Genomic DNA, 23,146 nt, shown 5'->3' on the forward strand with positions numbered 1-23,146 from the left:
ACTTTCTGTACTGTGAGGTACCTAGTTAACTGTCTGTGGAAAAAGATCACTGTTGCTCAGCTTAATGATAAACCTTGTCCGGAATGTTGTCTGCCAACAGGATTCCAACTCCAAAGACATACATTTGTAAGTTAATTGGCTTCGATAAATTGTAAAAATTGTCCCCAGTGTGTGTTGGATAGTGCCAGAGTACAGGGATCGCTGGTCGGCACAGACTCGGTGGGCCGAAGGGCCTGTTTCCGCGCTGTATCTCTAAACAAAACTATTCCTCAGTCAGACAAAAAGTTCTGCTGGTGTACTGGAGTGGGTATTGTTTTTGCCTATCTTCAGAGCGAGTCGCACTTTTTTTTAACTTTCATCGTGCCTCTTCAGTCATTCAGTCTATTCAGTCAGAGTTGTGAATCTGTGGAATTCTCTGCCTCAGAAAGGCAGTGGAGGCCAATTCTCTGAATGCATTCAAGAGAGAGCTAGATAGAGCTCTTCAGGATACTGGAGTCAGTGGGTATGGGGAGAAGGCAGAAACGGGGTACTGATTGAGAATGATCAGCCATGATCACATTGAATGGGGGTGCTGGCTCGAAGGGCCGAATGGCCTACTCCTGCACCTATTGTCTATTGTCTTGGTTGTTAGCATTATTAGTGGTACGGAAAGCAAGATGCAAAGAACACTACAGATCCTTCACTGCTTTAATCAGCTATGTCAACACGAAGATATCTACAGCAGTTAAGTGATATTTTTCCAGATTGATGATAATAATAAAGAATAAAAGCTTAAAGAAGTCAGAAGACATTTTGCAATCTCCTTCAGCATCCCTAGAAGGGGAAATAGTTAATTAGTTTGTAAGTTGCAATAAAATGCACGAACAGTTAAGGTGAATATAGCGCAGAGGCAGAGATAATTTGAAACAAAACAGACAAAATGTAAAAAAGGAAATTGAAGAGAAGTATGTGCATTTGACATAATGTGTTTTTTGAAGCCTGTTTGGCTTGGCAGAGAAGTGGAGTTCAGTTCAAGGGAAATTGTCATGCAACAGTTATTTGGCTTGAGTGAATGGAAAGAATACTTGAAAAGGAATGGCAAAAATCTGGCTGGCATTTTCTTTGGTTGTTGGCACCAATATCTGCATTAGCTTTAGTATTATTGGCAGCAAAATTCTTCTTTTTTTTTTGGAATCTCTAAGTTTGGAGAGGATGTGTGCTGTAACACATTATTTTTACCTACAGTGGAGGAACATGAGATTTATCACTTTCCTCTGTCGAAATTTTCTTTGTGATGCTTTCATAGAGTTATGAAGGTATACAGCACAGAAACGAGCCCTGTGGTCCAACTCATCCATGCCAACTGAGTTACCAAACCAAGCTAGTCCCATATGCCTGCACCTGGCCCTTATCCTACTAAATCTTTCCTCTCCATGTACCGGAAAAAGCCGGAAAGCGGTACTAATTTTGGATGATCAGCCATGATCATATTGAATGGTCGAAGGGCCAGAGGGCCTACTCCTGCAACAATTTTTCTATGTTGCTACCTGTCCAAGTGTTGTTTCAATTTTATAATAGTGTCCCCATCTACTAGTCCCTCTGGCAGTTTGTTCCATATGCACACCATCCCCTGAGTGAGAAAGTTCCCCCTCAAGTCCCCCTTAAATCTCTCCCTACTCATCTTAAGACAAAGCCCTCTAGTTTTAGAATCCTCTGCTGTGGGGGGAGAAGACTTCATGTCCCTGACAATCTTGTGCACCTCAATAAGGTCCCTTAATCTCCCACGCTCCAAAGAAAAAAGTCCCAGTTTATCCAACCTCGCTCGCCCTATAACTCAAGCCCGGGTAACATCCTGGTTAATCTTTCTGCACCCTTCCCAACTTAATATCACCCTTCCTGCAGCTAGGTGACCAGAACTACACACAATATTCCATGTGTGATCTCACCAATGACTTATACAACTGCATCATGATGTCCCTATTTTTGTATTCGATATCCTTCCCAATGAAGGCAACAAATGCTTTCACCACCACACTGTCCACCTGACTCGCCACTTTTAGTTGAACTACTAGACCAAGTGGACCCGTTGGGCCCAAACCTCTCCTGCATTGGTGCAGCACCCTGTCCTCCCCCACTCCCCTCCCTCCTCAACCTCCCCTCTCCCTTCTCCCCCACTCCTCCCTCCCTCCTCCCCTCCCCTCCCCTCCTTTTAAACTTTAATGTGTGAATAACTTTTAAAATATAAGACCGATTTCAATAAAACTACTTGCATTATCACTAAAGTGACAATGGTGAGTAAGGTGGGCCTAAAATTGTTGCGCTATCGTGTACCGTGCGGGGGGGGACGGACTTTTCGGGTTATGACCCTTCTTCAGACTTGCTGTACATTATTGGCCATTCTATCAATATGGGTGGTCCAGGAGAAGTTGTTGGTGATATTGACTCTTAGGAATTTGAGGCTTTCGGGCATCTGTACTTCGGAACTGTCTGTGCAAACCGGGGTACGTCGATGTCTTAAAGACAGAAGCAGTCACGGTAAATGGGGTGAACTACATATGGATGTTATCAATATGCATATGGAATATGAGGACATATCGGGGGTTAATGGTGTCTATCATGTTATCACAGACAAAAGCAAGATGCTAGAAATGCTCTGGACTCTGCCTAATGAGACACGAAACATCGACGACAGGGTTCACTAAAGTCTAAATGTTCTCGTTGGAAAGCGTACAGAAAAGATTTACGAGGATGTTGTTAGGACTCGAGGGTCTCAGCTACAGGGAGAGGTTGACTAGGCTGGGACTCTTATTCCGTGGAGGGCAGAAGGATGAGGGGTGATCTTATGGAGGTGTATGAAATCATGAGAGGAATAGCATGGGTAGATAGAGTTTCTTACCCAGAGGAGTTTAATTGAGAACCTGTCTATACACATCTCAAATTGTGGAGTACAGAGGCAAATAAATAAATGATGGGTCTTTGTCCCAAATATTATGGAGGGCACGGTAGATGGGACATATTGGTCAGCGTGGGCCAAAGGGGCTGTTTCTATCGAAGGCAGCCATAAAATGCTGGAGTAACCCAGCGGGTCAGGCAGCATCTCTGGAGAAAAGGAATGGGTGACGTTTCGGGTCGAGACCCTTCAGACTGTTTCTATGCTGTATAACTAAGACTCCAATGGCTTGGATGCGATAAACTGATGGTTTCAATGGTAGCAAAAACATCGTTGGTGGAGTAGGACCTTTGCAGAGGAATTTAGACAATTATGGAGTAAAGGGAAAGCAAGTGGAAGTTTGAAAATTCATTTAAAATGATTTGTGGAGAGCAGATGTAGATGAAAGTGGGTTTTGAGGAGCAGAGGAAATGTAGATGAGGTGCATAAGAAAGTAGTCGTAAATGGCAGTTCGATTGGATGAAGTGATAAGATCGGGGACCAGACTTGGGAAGTGGGGGAGAAGAAAATGAAGTTTTCAATAAGTTGAAGACACACGGAACTGCAGATGCTGGAATCTTGAGTGGTACACAACTGCCGGAGTAATGCAGCAGGTCACATGGTGGATGGAGTGTAGGTACGTTGGGTCTTGATTGGGCCCGAACTGGGTGGCTTGAAACCGCAGTCTGAAGAAGGGTCCTGTCCCTCCTTACCTCTTTTCAGCTTTCTCACTCCCTACTCCTATCAGTCCGACAATTCTCTCCACAGATGCTAAGTTGAAAGGAGATGGGCAAGGAAAGTTTATTTTATAACATAGAGGGTGCCTGGAATGCGCTGCCAGTGGTGGAGGCAGATATGATGGTGGCCATTAAAAGGCCTTTGGATTTGCATTTGAATGTGCAGGGAATGGAGAAATATGTCCCGAATGCAGACAGATTAGTTTAGCTTAGTTTATTGTCACATGTACCAAGGTCAGTGAAAAGCTTTACGTTGTGCGTTATCCAGTTAAGGGAAATACCATACATGATTACAATCGAGCCGTCCACAGTGAACTGATGCAGGATAAAAGGAATAACGTATAGTGCAAGGTAATGTCCAGTAAAATTGGATTAAATATAGTCTGAGGGTCTCCAATGTGGTAGATGGTAGCTCAGGACGGTTCCAGTTGTTTAGTTTGTCGATAAGAGTTAGTCATCATGTTCAACATGATGGTGGGTCGAAGGACCTGTCTCTGTGCAGTACTGTTCCATGGTCTATGTTGCCTGACCTGCTAAGTTCCTCCGGCCCTTTTTTATTTGCCCAAGATTCCAGCAACTAGTTTCTTGTGTTGCCAGCTTTAGAGTGATAACAAATGCCCAAAAATCCAATAATAATAATTATAATTATAATACTCAGACTTCACTAGACTATCTTGCACTCAATATTATTCCCTTCATCCTGTACATGTGCACTGTGGGCAGCTTGATTGTAATCATGTATAGTCAGTCTGCTGACTGGAGAGAACGCAGCAAAAAGCTTTTCACTGTACCTCTGTGCACTTGAACTACTCAATGTTCAATACTGATTGATTAGTAGGACTAGATGTTACAATCCCTAAGGTTTGCACTACAATTGACTGGTGTTGTTCTTGGGGGTGACCACTAGGTGATGTTGCTACCATTCAGAGCAACATTACCTAGTGGTCACCCCCAAGAACAACACCAGTCAATTGTAGTACAAACCTTAGGGATTGTAACAGATCTATCCAAACTCTGCATGTAAGGCAACTGCATAGAATTAACCATATTTTGACTATGGTCTTCACTGATATTCTTCTTTTAATATTTCAACGTGTAAGAGAAAAAAATCCTTGTTGTTCTAGTGCACTGCATTTTGATACTTCCCAACAAGTCAATGGATAAAACGTTCATCTTCCTGTTCCAAAATAGTCTTGCAGGATCATTGAGTGCGGTCAAGAACTCTGGCTCAAAATTCTGGATTGATATCTACTTCGGGGTTGTGCAACAACCTCTTGGGAACCTTGTAACTGACCTCAAATTCTTCTTGTTGATCAATCATGGAAGCCCCCCTTTCCATCGCCTGAGGTTAATGGTGCAGTAATCGTTCTGGAGAGCATGAATGTGATAATGTCATACGGTCAGAGAGTGGTGAAGGTGTGGAATTCTCTGCCTCAGAAGGCAGTGGAGGCTAGTTTGTTGAATGCTTTCAAGAGAGAGCTGGATAGAGCTCTTAAGGATAGCGGAGTGAGGGGGTATGGGGAGAAGGCAGGAACGGGGTACTGATTGAGAGTGATCAGCCATGATCGCATTGAATGGCGGTGCTGGCTCGAAGGGCTGAATGGTCTACTCCTGCACCTATTGTCTATTGTCACAGTACCCTCCTGATCCGGACAAACAATTGTCATTTGGATTGAGCAATCAAAAAAATACCAGTGTCTGTTCATAACTTTAGGAAGGAACTGCAGATGCTGGTTTACACTGAAGATGGACACAAAATGCTGGAGTAGCTCAGCGGGACAGGCTGGAGAGAAGGAATGGGTGACGTTTGGAGTCAAGACACTTCTTCAGACTTAATAGTCAGGGGAGAGGGAAACTAGAGATATGGAAGGGTACAGAGAGCATGTAAGATGTGAAAAGGTCAGATCAAAGCAGACAATATACAGGGAAATATAGAATGGTTCCTTGTTAGCTGAGGGGAAGTTGACAACGAGGGGTACCATCGGTAAAATTAATCAGGAGGATATTGAAGCAAGAAGGAGAACTAGGGTGGGGGAGGGATGGAGAAAGAGGGAAAGCAAGGGTTACTTGAAGAGAGAGAACTCAATATTCATACCGCTGGGTTGTAAGCTGCCCAAGTGAAATATGAGGTGCTGTTCCTATAATTTGCATTTCCTCCCCTCACTCTAACAGGGAGGGGGAGTTAAAGTGTGTAAGAAGGAACTGCAGATGCTGGTTGAAACCAAAGATAGACACAAAAAGCTGGAGTAACTCAGCGGAGTTAGTGTTTAGCAACCTTATCCATTCATGTGTTACATGGTTGTGTGCAAATAATATTTAGAATATTAGACCTTCCGTGGAATTCTTTAAACTCTTGCTTTATCTTGTCTTCCCGCAGGAAGTAGAAAGCCGTAACCGAGACCTGGTGGAGCAGTTGGCCGACTTTGAACATCGCCTGGAGAAGAGCCAGAACGAGCAAGGGGTCTTCCGCAATAACTTAAAAACACTTCTAGAAATTCTAGACGGAAAAATATTTGAACTATCGGAATTACGAGATAATTTGGCAAAGTTGATAGAAGGTAGCTAAAACACAAACCTCTCTACATCAGCATTGTCATCCAGATACAGTACATATAAATGCCAGATTGAAATCTTCCTTTCTTTCCAGTGGAAGGTGGTGGAATACTGTAGGCTCCCTGTAGCGACCTATAATGGCATTAGATGTGCTTTGCACTCTTTATTTAGTGTTTTATATCCATTACTTAAGGAGGAGCAAGTACATAAAGCCTAATTATAAATGAACATTTCCCCATATTATTTCCTCTCTTTGATGCTCTTGACAAGAATTTTGTACATTTAATTTTTAAAATTCCCAGTATTGCAGGAGACTGCATCAAAATGTACTCTAGGCAACTTGGAAAGGTTTATGATATATATATATATATATTAACAAAATGAAGCCTTTTAAATGCAAACAAATGGATTTTACGGAATCAAGGAGACAGGATCCCTTTCTCTATGCAGTTATGTAAAAGCTGTCAATGGTAACATCCATTTGCTGTTTGGATCTTAACCAAGTTTAATTCATTTTTGCTGTCACATTATAACAGTGAAAAATGATGCACTGATAGATGCATTTATTTACGGGCTCCAAAGAGATTCTTTATAAGAATTTTATGACTTATTAAGAACACTAATTAGTTCTCTAAGAAAGGTTTAGAAATGCTTGAATGTGGTATATACTTTGGTTCTGAGATGCACTTGTGCAAATTGATAAAAGGGATGACGTCTCTTTAAATTTAATAAACATGTAAGTTTGTTATAACTATTGTTCTTTATGAAACATATGCATTGTGTTTTTTCCAAAGTAGTGCTAATACACTAACCATACATGAATCCAGAAGTAAATTGATCAAAATCTAAGAAATATTGGGCAGGCATCAATTTTTAAGATGTGTACTATATAGCAATAATCAATTGCCACTATCAGTTTAAGTATGTGTTTTATTCAGAGTATCATTTTTTATTGTGCATTTAAGAAATTTATAGGTGTGTAAGCAAACCTAAGTAATGGTTAATTGGTTATTTACCATGTAATGAGAGATGATGTATTTTGGTTAGGGATGATGAAGCTGCTTGTATACCTTGGAAAATAACATGCTTTTTAAAAAAATGAAACTCTAGTTTCAGCATAGGTGCTGTAAAGGTCTGAAGTTTCATTCACTGAAGACTCCAATAAATAGCTGATTTCAAAAAGAAAATAAGTGGAGGGTACAGGTTGTGAGAAACCTATCTACTGTATAAGTTACAAAAGCTATGGTGGTTTATAGTGCACCTTTATAGATCTAAAATAATCCGGTAGTATTGAAATGCTACACATTTTTAATGTTTATTGAGCTCTCAGAGAACATGTACCTGTCTATTATCACAGCCTGTAAACTATTGGAAATGTTGATTGATGTTGCAATAATTGGCAGACTGGATGAGACATTAACATGGTTTATTAAGAGGTGCTTCTGTTGCAAATTGTTTGTAACGGAAAAAGGAACCATGACAATGGCTATATAATGATTGTACTGAGGAACCATAGAGCCAAGTTGGTGAACAGAAACACAAATGTAACCTTCAACATGTTGACGCTGCTAGAAAAGTAGTCTAGAATAGATCTTGATCAAGCCTGCTGATGAGATATATATGACATAATTAACAAATGAATGTTTATTTAAGAAATGTTTAAAGGACAATTGTACAGACTTCCTGATACTGCAGTAAAACAATGTAAGATATTATTTTCTGAGAATTAATACGTTCTCAGTCCCAATCGAGGTTTGGCGTAGCTTACCAAAGCTGTAGTTTGGTTGGAAGAGAAATGAACATTTCGCACTTACTGGACCTTGATAGTATGATGGCCAGATGAGCATGGACTTCAAATGAAAAGACATATACTCCATAAAGATCGAACCTCCTACAGCAAGAGTGAAGAACTGGGGAGATAACCATCAAGAGTTTTGGGGTATATAGTGCCCTGCAGCAGATTCATGACAGATCTCACTTCTGGATCACCCATGCATTTTTAAACAAAATCAACTGGGAACAATACCAGCTTCCGGTCCATGTACTGATACGGATGCTGTGCCCAGGTTAGCAAAAGTATATTGCTTTATATTCAACCGGTCACAGGTAAACTTTCCCTCAGTTGAGAAAACAGAATATTCACCTGCCCTTAATGAGTCTTGGAGAATTGTGTCATCTTTCATATGCTCAGAGCAGGGGTCAGATCTGTTTCTCATGTTTTTAAAGTTTATTGTTACACTGGGCTCAGGAAATGTAATAGAGTCTTGACCCCATACTGCATGCTTGTGAAACAGGGGTTACTACATGTTGCAAGAAATAGATGGTGCTCAGTTTTATGTGGCAAATTGGAACAAGATTTGATAAAGGAAAAGGAAACTGCAGCTTTATATTTTGTACTTTGTCATTGTTTTATTATTGAAATTAAATTAATACTTTCGATTGATTTTCATAAGATAACACCATTAGGATTTTGATTTTTTTTTTTGGAGTAAGTTATGTAATATTAAGTCTGTAAAGGCACTTCTGCTGTTTTCAGAAGAAAGAAATGCTTGTTCAAAGCTGGTCAATATTGGTGGCTTGGTAAAAGTGGTGTCCATTTTCTTTCTTTGCTGAACTGTTTGGTCTAAATTAAACTGAACAATTATCTTTTTCGTCCTTTTTCGGTGTATGGAGAGCAGTAGTCAGAACAATGGTGTTAAAAACCACAAACACACCTGCAGTTTTACGCTTCCACAAAAATATATTTCTACCATTTTAAGCCGTCTGCAGTTACAGTGTGAGCCTATATTTTGAAAGAAGGCAAAGTTAACATTGTCTATGATGGGTGAATTAGCTTTGATTTGAAATTGTGTCTTGGGCTGGTAGCATCCTATTACTTATGTTACCAAATTGCATGTTGAATCTTTGAATTAAATGGGTGTAATGCTTTGACAATTCTATAACAATGATGGCTTTGAATCGGATACGAGGACAGAGATTAGAAGCACTTGGATGATGTACCTTGAGCTTTCAAGTCCACTATTCTGGTGGAGAACAGGTGGGTTCTGGTTTACAAGTGGGTACAAATCGACTCGAAGTGTATAGTATAGAGCCGTCCTGTTCCAAGCATGCAAAGTATGGTGGGTCAATGCTCTAGGCTATTCGGTTATGCCACTATTTGGGTATAACTACTGTCTTTAACATAAAATGTAGCTGGTCAACAGCAGTGCCAGAATTGACAAACCCAGTGTCCTTTTTACAGAAACCGTCAGTAATTCTTTTTTATATGTGAATGTCTTTCCAAATATGGAGTCGTTGGTTTATTGCAATACTGTAATATTCTTATGGTGTGTCTTAAAGTGGATTTTATTATTTTAGAATCCATGTAAGCCCTTGTGCCAAAAGAATCTGTTTGTACTGTATTAAAAACTGCAACATTGCAGACTTCTATTGCTGTTGCTTAATTTATATTAAAATAATGGTTACATTTATGTCGGATTAAAATGAAGGGCGGCACAGTGGCGCAGCGGTAGAGTTGCTGCCTTACAGCGAATGCAGCGCCGGAGACTCGGGTTCGATCCCGACTACGGGTGCTGTACTGTACGGAGTTTGTACGTTCTCCCCGTGACCTGCGTGGGTTTTCTCCGAGATCTTCGGTTTCCTCCCACACTCCAAAGACGTACAGGTTTGTAGGTTAATTGGCTGGGCAAATGTTTTTTAAAAATTGTCCCTAGTGTGTGTAGGATAGTGTTAATGTGCGGGGATCGCTGGGTGGCGCGGACCCGGTGGCGCCGATGGGCCTGTTTCTGCGCAGTATCTCTAAAAAATACAATTAAATTTAAAAAAAGAATCTAACGCACAAAAAGCACAATTAATATCTCAGTATTATGGAGCACCTCTGAAGACACTGAGAGGTCATGTAACTTGAGGTTTAAAAAAAATTAAAAATAGTGATTTATAAGGGGTAAAATGAGTTGCAATTTGTAATCCCTGTAAAAGAAGATCAGTGCAATTGATCAGGACCTGGCTGTAAATATATAGAATACTTATTGGTAGATTATCATCCACTAAAATAAGCACCCATTACAGCCACGTCTTTTCTAATTGCTTATCACCAGAGTAATTGAATTCAAGCAAAATGCCTGTGAGGTGCTGCTATGCCGAGGATTCAGCAAATTAACCCAGTCAATTGCTAATTCAATGCAACACTGGAAAATCTTAAATAAAAATAAAGATCTGGAAATCCTCAAGTTGGGAATGAGCAACAGAGTTGATGTTTCAAGTCGCTGATCTTTTTATCACAACTAAATTCTAAAAGTATAAACACAGTGAAATTTAAACCTGGGCATCCTAACGCAGAAAGAGATTGAGGGCAGTACAATGGTGAAGTGGTAGAGTTGCTGCCTTACAGTGCCAGAGACTCTGGTTTGATCCTGACTACAGGTGTGGTCCGTGTGGAATTTGTACCTTCTCCCTGTGAAGACCACGTGGGTTTTCTCTGGGTGCAACAGTTTCCTCCCACATTCCATGGATGTGCAGGATTGTAGGTTAATTGGCTTCGGTAACAATTGTCCCCAGTGTTAGTGTACAGGGTGATCATCGGTCGGCACAGACTCGTTGGGCCGAAGGGCCTTTGTCCATGCTGTATGTCTAAAGTAAAGATTCACTCAGCAATTTAATGCTTTTAAGATAATTTGAAGAATTAAGAGGTGATTCTAGTTCATCTCGATCACATATACCATAATCAGCTTCAGCAATAAATAGTTATATAATTCTGGATTTGTTATTTCATTTGTCTATATTAATTATAAATATGAGAAGGGAATATTAAGTCACTTCTGATTTTGTGGTCAGTGGATGTTTACTTGGTGACTCAGGGTTATATAATTCCACCATGTGTAAATTAAGCTCGTACAGAATTCTGCTGCCTGGTGCTAACTCTTGGGATAACATCTAACAGTGATGTTGCTAGTCGTGCAGTTCAGTAACCCAGATCGAATTCTGGCCTCTGGTTTTGTTTCATTGAGTATTGCAGGTGAATTTAACCACTTGTACTCTCTCTTTCTCCCAATCCCAAAAATGTGCTCCTGTGAATTACTGAGTGTGGGTGGCTGTTGGGGAAATCAAGGAGTGGTAAGAAATGCTGTTGGACACAAGACTGAATAGTTTACAGAAAGGTAAGTGGACAGAATGGAATTGCTCTGAGAGCTGGCATAGACTCAATGGGCCAAATGGCATGCACCGAACAAGGGCCCTTCTCTCTTCATTCCCGAGGACATTGACCTATGCCAGCTTCCAACTGAGCATTGAACGTAAGTGGAAAATCTGCAGATGCTGTGAATCTGAAAGAAAAACAGAAAATGCTAGACATTCCTGAAGGTTGAGACCTGAAACAACACCTGTCCATTTTCTCCAGAGATGCTGCCTGATCCGCGAAGATACTCCAGCACTTTGTGTTTTGCGCAAGATTCCGGCATCTGCAGTTTACTTGAGTCTCGGGAAATGACCAGCATGTGGGGCAGCATCCATGGAAATAGAAACTGAATTAATAGTTAGGTTCTAGACTTTTCATCAGAACAGGCAGAGATTCTTCACCTTAACTCTGCTTCTCTTTTCAGGACATTCTGTCCGTCCGATCTGCTGCTCGTTTCCAGTATTTAATGATTTTTGTTTCAATTGAACTTTGTCCTGATTTTGAAATCTTAATACTATGCCAAAAATCTGTTAATGCTAAAATGCATTTGCACTTTTAATTCTGAACTCTTGTGCTTCCTATTTTTAATTGGTCCAATATTGTCTATCATGCCTTCAACTGCCAAGATTTTGCCTGAAGAAGGGTCCTGACCTTAAACCTCACCTATTAGTCTGAAGAAGGGTTCCGACCCGAAACATCACATATTCCTTTTCTCCAGGCATGCTGCCCGACCCACTAAGTTACTCGAGCATTTTATATCTGTCTTCGTAATGAATCAGCATCTGCAGTTTCTTCCTACACAGCCAAGATTTTAACCCTTTCTGCACCTTTTATTTCTATCTCTTTCCTCCTCTCGGATGCATTGTGAAGCGTACGTCTTTGACCAAGCATATGATCATAGAAACATAGAAAATAGGTGCAGGAGGAGGCCATTCAGCCCTTCGAGCCAGCACCGCCATTCATTGTGATCATGGCTGATCATCCACAATCAGTAACCTGTGCCCAACTTCTCCCCATATCAATAGACAATAGACAATAGACAATAGGTGCAGGAGTAGGCCATTCAGCCCTTCGAGCCAGCACCGCCATTCAATGCGATCATGGCTGATCACTATCAATCAGTACCCCGTTCCTGCCTTCTCCCCATACCCCCTCACTCCGCTATCCTTAAGAGCTCTATCCAGCTCTCTCTTGAAAGCATCCAACGAACTGGCCTCCACTGCCTTCTGAGGCAGAGAATTCCACACCTTCACCACCCTCTGACTGAAAAAGTTCTTCCTCATCTCCGTTCTAAATGGCCTACCCCTTATTCTCAAACTGTGGCCCCTTGTTCTGGACTCCCCCAACATTGGGAACATGTTATCTGCCTCTAATGTGTCCAATCCCCTAATTATCTTATATGTTTCAATAAGATCCCCCCTCATCCTTCTAAATTCCAGTGTATACAAGCCCAATCGCTCCAGCCTTTCAACATACGACAGTCCCGCCATTCCGGGAATTAATCTAGTGAACCTACGCTGCACGCCCTCCATAGCAAGAATATCCTTCCTCAAATTTGGAGACCAAAACTGCACACAGTACTCCAGGTGCGGTCTCACCAGGGCCCGGTACAACTGTAGAAGGACCTCTTTGCTCCTATACTCAACTCCTCTTGTTACGAAGGCCAACATTCCATTGGCTTTCTTCACTGCCTGCTGAACCTGCATGCTTCCTTTCATTGACTGATGCACTAGGACACCCAGATCTCGTTGAACTCCCCCTCCTCCTAACTTGACACCATTCAGATAATAATCTGCCTTTCTATTCTTACTTCCAAAGTGAATAACCTCACACTTATCTACATTAAACTGCATCTGCCATGTATCCGCCCACTCACACAACCTGTCCAGGTCACCCTGCAGCCTTATTGCATCTTCCTCACAATTCACACTACCCCCCAACTTAGTATCATCTGCAAATTTGCTAATGGTACTTTTAATCCCTCCGTCTAAGTCATTAATGTATATCGTAAATAGCTGGGGTCCCAGCACCGAACCTTGCGGTACCCCACTGGTCACTACCTGCCATTCCGAAAGGGACCCATTTATCCCCACTCTTTGCTTTCTGTCTGTTAACCAATTTTCTATCCATGTCAGTACCCTACCCCCAATACCATGTGCCCTAATTTTGCCCACTAATCTCCTATGTGGGACCTTGTCGAAGGCTTTCTGAAAGTCGAGGTACACCACATCCACTGACTCTCCCTTGTCAATTTTCCTAGTTACATCCTCAAAAAATTCCAGTAGATTTGTCAAGCATGATTTCCCCTTCGTAAATCCATGCTGACTCGGAACGATCCCGTTACTGCTATCCAAATGCTCAGCAATTTCGTCTTTTATAATTGACTCCAGCATTTTCCCCACCACTGATGTCAGACTAACTGGTCTATAATTACCCGTTTTCTCTCTCCCTCCTTTCTTAAAAAGTGGGATAACATTTGCTATCCTCCAATCCACAGGAACTGATCCTGAATCTATAGAACATTGAAAAATGATCTCCAATGCTTCCACTATTTCTAGAGCCACCTCCTTAAGTACTCTGGGATGCAGACCATCAGGCCCTGGGGATTTATCAGCCTTCAGTCCCATCAGTCTACCCAAAACCATTTCCTGCCTAATGTGGATTTCCTTCAGTTCCTCCATCACCCTAGGTTCTCCAGCCCCTAGAACATTTGGGAGATTGTGTGTATCTTCCTCAGTGAAGACAGATCCAAAGTAACGGTTTAACTCGTCTGCCATTTCTTTGTTCCCCATAATAAATTCCCCTGCTTCTGTCTTCAAGGGACCCACATTTGCCTTGACTATTTTTTTCCTCTTCACGTACCTAAAAAAACTTTTGCTATCCTCCTTTATATTATTGGCTAGTTTACCCTCGTACCTCATCTTTTCTCCTCGTATTGCCTTTTTAGTTAACTTTTGTTGCTCTTTAAAAGAGTCCCAATCCTCTGTCTTCCCACTCTTCTTTGCTATGTTATACTTCCTCTCCTTAATTTTTATGCTGTCCCTGACTTCCCTTGTCAGCCACAGGTGTCTCTTACTCCCCTTAGAGTCTTTCCACCTCTTTGGAATAAATTGATCCTGCAACCTCTGCATTATTCCCAGGAATACCTGCCATTGCTGTTCTACCGTCTTCCCTGCTAGGGCCTCCTTCCAATCAATTTTGGCCAGCTCCCGCCTCATGCCTCTGTAATCCCCTTTGCTATACTGTAATACCGACACTTCCGATTTTCCCTTCTGCCTTTCCATTTGCAGAGTAAAACTTATCATGTTGTGATCACTGCCTCCTAATGGCTCTTTTACCTCTAGTCCCCTTATCAGATCAGGATCATTACACAACACTAAATCCAGAATTGCCTTCTCCCTGGTAGGCTCCAGTACAAGCTGTTCTAAGAATCCATCTCGAAGGCACTCTACAAACTCTCTTTCCTGGGGTCCATTTCCAACCTGATTTTCCCAGTCTACCTGCATGTTGAAATCTCCCATAACCACCGTAGCATTACATTTTTGACACGCCAATTTTATCTCCTGATTTAACTTGCACCCCAAGTCGAGGCTACTGTTTGGGGGCCTATAGATAACTCCCATTAGGGTCTTTTTACCCTTACAATTTCTCATTTCTATCCATACTGATTCAACATCTCCTGATTCTATGTCACCCCTTGCAAGGGAATGAATATCATTCCTTACCATCAGAGCAACCCCACCCCCTCTGCCCACCTGTCTGTCTTTTCTATACGTTGTGTACCCCTGAATATTCAGTTCCCAGCCCTGGTCCTCTTGTAGCCATGTCTCAGTGATCCCTACAACATCATACTTGCCCATGACTAACTGAGCCTCAAGCTCATCCACTTTATTTTTTATACTACGCGCATTTAAGTACAACACTTTAACTTCTGTATTTACCTCCCCTCTCACATCGTTCACAATTGGCCCTGCCCTTAATTTCTTTTCCGCTCTAGAACTTCTGTTCCCATTCTTCCGAAAGTCTTTTGCAATATCTCCTGTATTCCCTTTTACCTCATCTTCATATTCACAATTTGTTAACCCCTCCCCCCCACTACTTAGTTTAAAGCCACAGGTGTCACACTAGCAAACCTGCCTGCCAGAATGTTTGTCCCCCTGCTGTTAAGATGCAACCCGTCCCTTTTGTACAAGTCACCCCTAGCCCAGAAGAGATCCCAGTGGTCCAGAAATCTAAATCCCTGCTCTCTGCACCAGTCCCTCAGCCATAAATTCATACCCTCTATCTCTCTGTTCCTGGCCTCACCAGCACGAGGTACCGGTAGCAGTCCAGAGATAACTACCTTCGACGTCCTACTTCTCAGCGTTTTTCCCAACTCTCTAAACTCCCGCTGTAGCACCTCCTTCCTCTTCCGCCCGACGTCATTCGTGCCCACGTGCACAACGACTTCAGGTTGATCGCCTTCCCTCGCTAGGATTTTCTGAAGCCGGTCTGTGATGTGTTGAACCCTGGCACCAGGGAGGCAACAGACCATCCTCAAGTCCCTCCTGCTGCCACAGAATCTTCTATCCGTCCCTCGGACTATGGAGTCACCGACCACTACGGCTCTTCCAGACTTCGGTCTCCCCTGTCGTGTATCCTTGCCAACAGGTCCGCCACTCGGACTGGAAACGTCTTCTGCCCCGACAGTTCCCAAGAGGGTATACCTATTTGCAATAGGCACAGCCACCGGGGTGTCCTGTAGTCCACGTCCACTCCTCCCTGAAACAGTCTCCCACCTTCGCTCGACCTGGACCCTTGGCGTGACAGCCTCACAATAGGTCCTGTCGAGGAAACTCTCGCATTCCCGGATGGCCCTGAGGTCATCCAACTGCCTCTCCAACTCCACCACACGTCCCTTCAGGAGCTGCACCTGGACACAGTTCTTGCAGGTGTAGCTCCCAGAAGCTCCCGCGACGTCCCTGTCTTCCCACATCCTGCAGGAAACACACCGCACCAACTTTTCCGCCATCACCTTGTGCCTATAACCAGCTCTGGCTTAAAACAATGGTATCCTCCTCACCTCAGCCTCCTCGCCGAAGACTCGCAGCCAAAGACTCGCACTTTTCTCACTGGGCACTTCCCTCACTGGGCTGCACCTGCACCCTTGATTCCACTAGCCCCCAGAGCTCTATCTAACTCTCTCTTAAATTCATCCAGTGATTTGGTCTCCACTGCCCTCTGTGGCAGAGAATTCCACCTCTCTGGCAGAGAATTCCACTGTGACTGAGGGCACACTGTGAATTCCACTGTGACTGACACTGAGAATTCATCTGTGCTAATATCTCCTCATGTTGCTTGGTGTTACATTTTGTTTGTAGCTGTTGCTGTGCATGTTTTCCACCATTAACATCAGATAAATGCATCACCAGATAATTGCTGAACATCTTGTTTTTAAATTATCGGTATCCGAAGATACAGTGAAAAGCATTGATTGCTTGTTACCCAGTCAAATCAATAGTCAACGGTGCTTTATATGTCACCTATGCAACTGCGCAGTGAAATCCTTTTTACATGTATTACACATGCAGGAGCCGACATTATTCAGTCCGGTGGGCCCGAGCGCTCGATGTACTGGAGCAGTTCCCACGAACCAACATCCCTCTCCTCGCCCGGCCATCTTTGTGTCCCAGAGGCGCCTCCTGCAGCCTCCCTTAAGGCCTCCCTTATCCCGATTCACCCTCCTACCGGCCCTTGCTCCTCGCAATACCATATATGAACATTCCATCCATGAGTACAATCAAGTCAAAGCTGTTCAGAAAATAGTGTTACATTTACAGAGGAAAAAGTTCAAGGTCCATAATGAGGTAGGTTGGAATATTGTACGAAGGTATCACAAAATGCTGGAGTAACTCAGCAGGTCAGGCAGCATCTCGGGAGAGAGGGAATGGGTGACGTTTCGGGTCGAGACCCTTCTTCAGACTGAACGTCAAACGTCACCCATTCCTTCTCTCCTGAGATGCTGCCTGACCTGCTGAGTTACTCCAGCATTTTGTGATACCTTCGATTTGTACCAGCATCTACAGTTATTTTCCTACACTACTTGGAACATTGTACAACACCAAAGCTTATGGGAGGACCATTCTGAAATCTGATAACAGCAGGGAAGGGGCTGTTCCTGAATCTGTTGGTATGTGCTTTCAAGATTTTGTCTTCTGCCAACAGGAGAAAGAGGGAATGCCCCAGGTGAAAAAGGTCATGATTATGTTGAAACAAGGAACTGCTGATGCTGTCTTACAAATAAAGACATAGTGCTGGAGTAAGTCAGCGGATCAGACAGCATCCCTGGAGAACATGGATAGGTGATATTTCGGGTCGGGACTGAAGGTGAGAAAAGGTCAGAACAAATTTAGGTTGGCAACAGATGACCTCAGGAAGCGTGGAGTCCATAGTGGCCCATTGTTGGCTGGGGAAGGTGTGATAACAAGGCACACTAAGATGCGAACAGTGGAACAGATAGGGTGGGGGAGGGAGGGGAGAGAATGCAGGAGTTCTGGAAATTGGAGAAATCAGCATTCACACTGCTGGGGTGTAAGCTGTCAAAGCAAAAATGAGGTGCTGTCCCTCCAATTTGCGTGTGGCCTCACTGACAGTGGAGGAGGCCCAGGACAGAAAGGTCAGTATGGTTATGGAAAGGGGAATTAAAATGTTTGGCAGCTGGGAGATCACGTAGGCCAAGGCGGACTGAGCAGAGGTGTTCAGTGAAGTGATGGCCTTGTCGATGCTTGGGCTCGCCGATATATGGGGGCCTTGCTTCGTCTTGCAGTTTTCCAATTGTTAAATATTTTACTTTAAATTATCGTACTGTGACTGGTAAGTAACATTGCTTTTAAAATGACATGAAATTTCATGAAATTCATACAAATAGATAATTAGGATTGTACACTAAATGTGAATTCACAAACAAGTGGAGCAGGATATCTGAGTAATAATAAAAATTTTGTTTTCCTGTAGGCATGTTTTTAAAAAAACACTTTCACTGGTAATTTTCTTTCTGATATTGATATTGATTTTAACCTAAAATAGAACACCTTTATAAAATAAAGGATAATGTCATCCAAATTGTAAAGAATATTTGAGATAATAGTTAAAAGTGCATGTTGATTTGACAAAGATGCCACTTTTTTCATCCATTGATAAAACTAGAAAGATAATGACAACAACATTAAGAACTCTTTTTGTTCTTTTAAGTGCTGTGTGTAAAGTGTTTGTACGTTCTGTGACCTCGTGGGTTTTCTCTGGGTGCTACGGTTTCCTCCCACATTCCAAAGATGTACAGGTTTGTAGGTTAATTGGCTTCTGTAAATTGCTTCTAGTGTGTCTGATAGAACTGGTGCATGGGTGAACATTGGTCGACACAGACTCAGTGGGTCGGAAGGACTGTTTCCACGCTGTATCTCTAAACTATAAATTAGTTATACAAAGTAAACTGCCACTGGAAGACAAGGGTCTCAGTCTGAAGAAGGGTCTCGACCCGAAACGTCACCCATTCCTTCTCTCCTGAGATGCTGCCCGACCTGCTGAGTTACTCCAGCACTTTGTGAATAAATACCTTCGATTTGTACCAGCATCTGCAGTTATTTTCTTATACTGGAAGACAAGGTATTAAGATATGCATCGTAAATATAAACATCAATTTTTAAAGTTTGTAACATTAAGTTTAGGAGAAAAAAATATGCTAGGTTTCTTACAATGAAAATTGAGGTAACATAAGTAAACGTGTATCTTTGGAACACCGATTTTCCTCCTCGTCTGTATCCACACTATCCTTATAATATTATGTATACAGATACAATACAATAACATGTATACAGTTGAGTTCAGTTTCGTTTATTGTCATGTGTACAAAGATACAGTGAAAAGCTTTTGTTGCATGTTAACCAGTCAGCAGAAAGACAATACATGATTACAATCGAGCAATCCACAGTGTACAGATACATGATAAAGGGAATAACGTGAATAACATTTAGTGCTTGGTAAAGTCCAATCAAAGATAGTCCGAGAGTCTCCAATGAGGTAGATGGTAGTTCAGGACTGCTCTCTAGATGGTGGTGCTTTGGTTGAAAGGCGTCTCTACTTCTCCCAACCTTCACTTCTCCTGTGGTCGTGGTCCGACATTCATTTTTGGATGATACATAACCACCACCTGTTAAATATTGGAAAAACCAAAGTCAGAAATTTCAGATCTTGCAGCAAACTTTGATTTTGTACCCGATTGCATCTTCCTCTCTTGTTACTGTCAGATTGTTCATAGCCCTGGCATTCTGTTTCATTTCATAAACTGAACTTTTGATATTCTTTCTCATCACAATCTTCCACCTGCATGATCTCCAATTCCACCCCTACTTCAGTCAACATGTTAGTGCAGGGATCTCCAAACTATGGCCCGCGGACCACATCCGGCTCGCCAGGAGATTTTATCCGGCCTGCAGCAAGCTCTTAGATGGCGGGGACTGGAGGCAGAAGCTGCCCGGCGAAGGTACACCAGAGAGCGGATCGCCACCGACCTAGAGCCGGGACAAGACGACAGATCGCAGCGCCCCCTCGCACAACAACAAACTTCCCTCCTCGTCGCCGCTCACCACGGGGAGAGGGTGGGAGAGAGTCGGGCAGAGGGAGCAATAGACAATAGGTGCAGGAGGAGGCCATTCGGCCCTTTGAGCCAGCACCGCCATTCAATGTGATCATGGCTGATCATTCTCAATCAGTACCCCGTTCCTGCCTTCTCCCCATACCCCCTGACTCCGCTATCCTTAAGAGCTCTATCTAGCTCTCTTGAATGCATTCAGAGAATTGGCCTCCACTGCCTTCTGAGTCAGAGAATTCCACAGATTCACAACTGTCTGACTGAAAAAGTTTTTCCTCATCTCAGTTCTAAATGGCCTACCCCTTATTCTTAAACTGTGGCCTTCTGAACAACAACCACAACACTTGTGTTTGTTCTTATTTCGCTGCGTTAGAGGGAGACGGGGCTGGGCAAAAGAGTGGAGCAGCGAGGCAGATCTCGCTGGCGCTGGGAGAGAGGGAGGGAGGGAGCAGCCCTCGCAAGTGGCAGCGCTCCTTCACTGGACCCTCTGACACCCTCCCCCCTCCCCACGCTCCCGCTCTCACCCGCTGCTCCCTCTACCCCAACTCTCTCCCCCACCCCCACACTCTCTCTCTCTCTGCTCTCTTCCCCCAGTGGCGGTCACTGTATTTTTTCTGTTTTATAAATAATTGTATACCTACGGTATATATATAAACATAGCACAAAATGTAAGGAAATTTGTGTTTGGTAGATTATTTCTTTGTTGTAACAATGCTTCTTGGCAATAAATCTTAAACCGTTGGAAAGCCTGTTTATTTCCCTTTTAAATGGTGCCACGTTTGTAAGGAACATGCATTTGTGGGATGAGCAGCAGAGCTGAGTATATGGGTTGCGCCCATGAAAAATTTGCCAAATCTCTGCCGATGCCAAACAGCTTATTCTGCTGTTGCTATTGACTCTTGTTTTGAGCTTCTGGTACACCCAGGTGCTGACAATCAGGTGCCTGATTGGCACCTGATTGGCAGCATCTGTGAGCATGGGCCCTGCTACAGTGGTCAGTAGGTGTCTGCTCCAAGAATCGGCATGCCACGTTTGACTGATCTGGATAGGGCAACTTCAAGCTAGTGTTCCGCAAAACCAAGTTGCGGCATTATTTGGAGTGAGCCCTAGTACCATCTCCAAAGTGAAGGCCAAGTTCCATATAACGGGGGATGTCAGAGACAGGCCGCGAAGTGGGCGTCCCAAGAAGACGACACCCGAAGAAGACCGTTTCCGCACCCTGTCAGCACTTAGGAACCGTAGGCTGTCTTCTACAGATTTGCAGTCAAGGTTTGCAGGACGATATGGCCGACGGCTATCTGCCCAGACAATTCGGAACAGACTGCACGCAGCCGATCTCCGGTCTCATAGGGCTGCCAGGAGGCCTGCCATGACTGCCCTTCACCGTCAGGCCCGTTTGCGCTGGTGTCGGCAACACGTGCACTGGAACCTGAACATGTGGAGGAACGTTATGTTCAGCGATGAGTCCAGATTCTGCCTGCGGAGAACGCTATGCTGATTGCTGCACCGATAGAGTAACATCTTTTGGTGGAGGCAGTGTGATGGTGTGGGGCGGCATCTCCCTCACTGGAAAAACGAGGCTTGTCATCATTGGAGGCAATCTCAATGCAGAGAGATATCGAGATGAGATTCTGCAACCAGTGGCAATCTCATATCTCCACAGTCTGGGACCGAACTCTATCCTCCAAGATGACAATGCTCGCCCCCACAGAGCAGGGTTTCTCAGAGACTACCTCCAGAATTTGGGAGTGGAGAGAATGGAATGGCCTGCCAGCAGTCCTGACCTCAACCCCATTGAACACTTGTGGGATCAGCTTGGGCGTGCTGTTCGTGCCAGAGTGACCAACACAACCACGTTGGCTGACTTGCGACAAATGTTGGTTGAAGAATGGGATGCCATCCCACAACAGTGTGTGACCAGGCTGGTGACCAGCATGAGGAGGAGGTGCCAGGCTGTTGTGGCTGTGTATGGTTCTTCCACACGCTACTGAGGCTCCTGTTTATTAAATGAATAAATTGTTAAATTGCCAATATGTCTTGTTTCTTCAGACTTCAATCATCCAATCCACCAAACAACACCGAACAAGAGTCAATGGCAGAATAAGCTGTTTGGCATTGGCAGAGAAGATTTGGCAGATTTTTCATGGGCACAACCCACATACTCAGCTCTGCTGCTCATCCCACAAATGCATGTTCCTTACAAATGTGGCACCATTTAAAAGGGAAATAAACAGGCTTTCCAACGGTATAAGATTTATTGCCAAGAAGCATTGTTACAATAAAGAAATAATCTACCAAACACAAATTTCCTTACTTTTTGTGCTATGTTTATATATATATTCCAATATTTCAAGCTCTTTTTAAACATTGAATATTATTTATTTGTTGCCATATAAACCTAATGTAAACTAACCTAATCTAACCTCACCTAGTTTAACCTTTCCTAATCTAATCTAGCGTAACCTAGTCTAAACCTTTTTGAGTTCATTAAATTGAGTAAAAAAAACTCACTTCTTTATTTTTTCCTGCGGCCCACAAAAATGCGCCAAATATATAATGTGGCCCTCATGCTGAAAGGTTTGGAGGCCCCTGTGTTAGTGTATTCCACCCGTTCACACATCTCTGGCTGTTGCACATTAAGCACCAATTGTATGTCTTTTCTAATTACTCCTCGTGCTTCCCTTTAAAGTTTCTTTTCAAAATGTATTTCAAAGCTTCATGCCTTCCTGTTTTAGCCTACCTTCTGAATTTAGAGTCATACAGCATGGAAACTGGCAGCTCAACTTGTCCATGTATGCCAAGATGTCCCATCTAAGCTAGTCCCATTTGCCTGCGTTTGGCTCTTATCCTGTTAAACCTTTTCGATCCATGTACCTGTCCAAGTGTCTGTTAAATGTGTGCCTCAACCATCTCCTCTGGCAGTCTGCTCCATGTAGCCACCACCCTCAAGCTCTTGTTGTCTGAGCTATTTGCCAGTGTTTCACGGTGGCATTTGGGCCTTGGTAGAGTGAGCCTCGGCAGACAGCAGGATGCAGCCAAAAGCTGGCACTGCGAAAGATTCATTTCCCGCCTTTGCATGCACATTTAACCGATTAACCTGCACGTCATTGGGATGTGTGAGGTAACCATGCAATCACAGGGAGATCGTG

General features: G+C 43.2%; 1 protein-coding gene across 1 annotated transcript in view; it reads left to right on the forward strand.

The window, feature by feature from the left end:
• Positions 1 to 9,606, forward strand: part of LOC144592215 (homer protein homolog 1-like) — an 80,393-nt gene extending 70,787 nt beyond the window's left edge. Inside the window, exon 9 of the mRNA XM_078396741.1 lies at positions 6,023 to 9,606. Within this exon, the coding sequence (XP_078252867.1) occupies positions 6,023 to 6,211 (189 nt within the window). The 3' untranslated portion in view covers positions 6,212 to 9,606. The remainder of the gene's footprint in view (positions 1 to 6,022) is intronic.
• The last annotated feature ends 13,540 nt before the right edge of the window (positions 9,607 to 23,146 follow it).

Source organism: Rhinoraja longicauda, chromosome 3 (assembly GCF_053455715.1).
Source record: "Rhinoraja longicauda isolate Sanriku21f chromosome 3, sRhiLon1.1, whole genome shotgun sequence".
Classification (NCBI taxonomy): domain Eukaryota; kingdom Metazoa; phylum Chordata; class Chondrichthyes; order Rajiformes; family Arhynchobatidae; genus Rhinoraja; species Rhinoraja longicauda.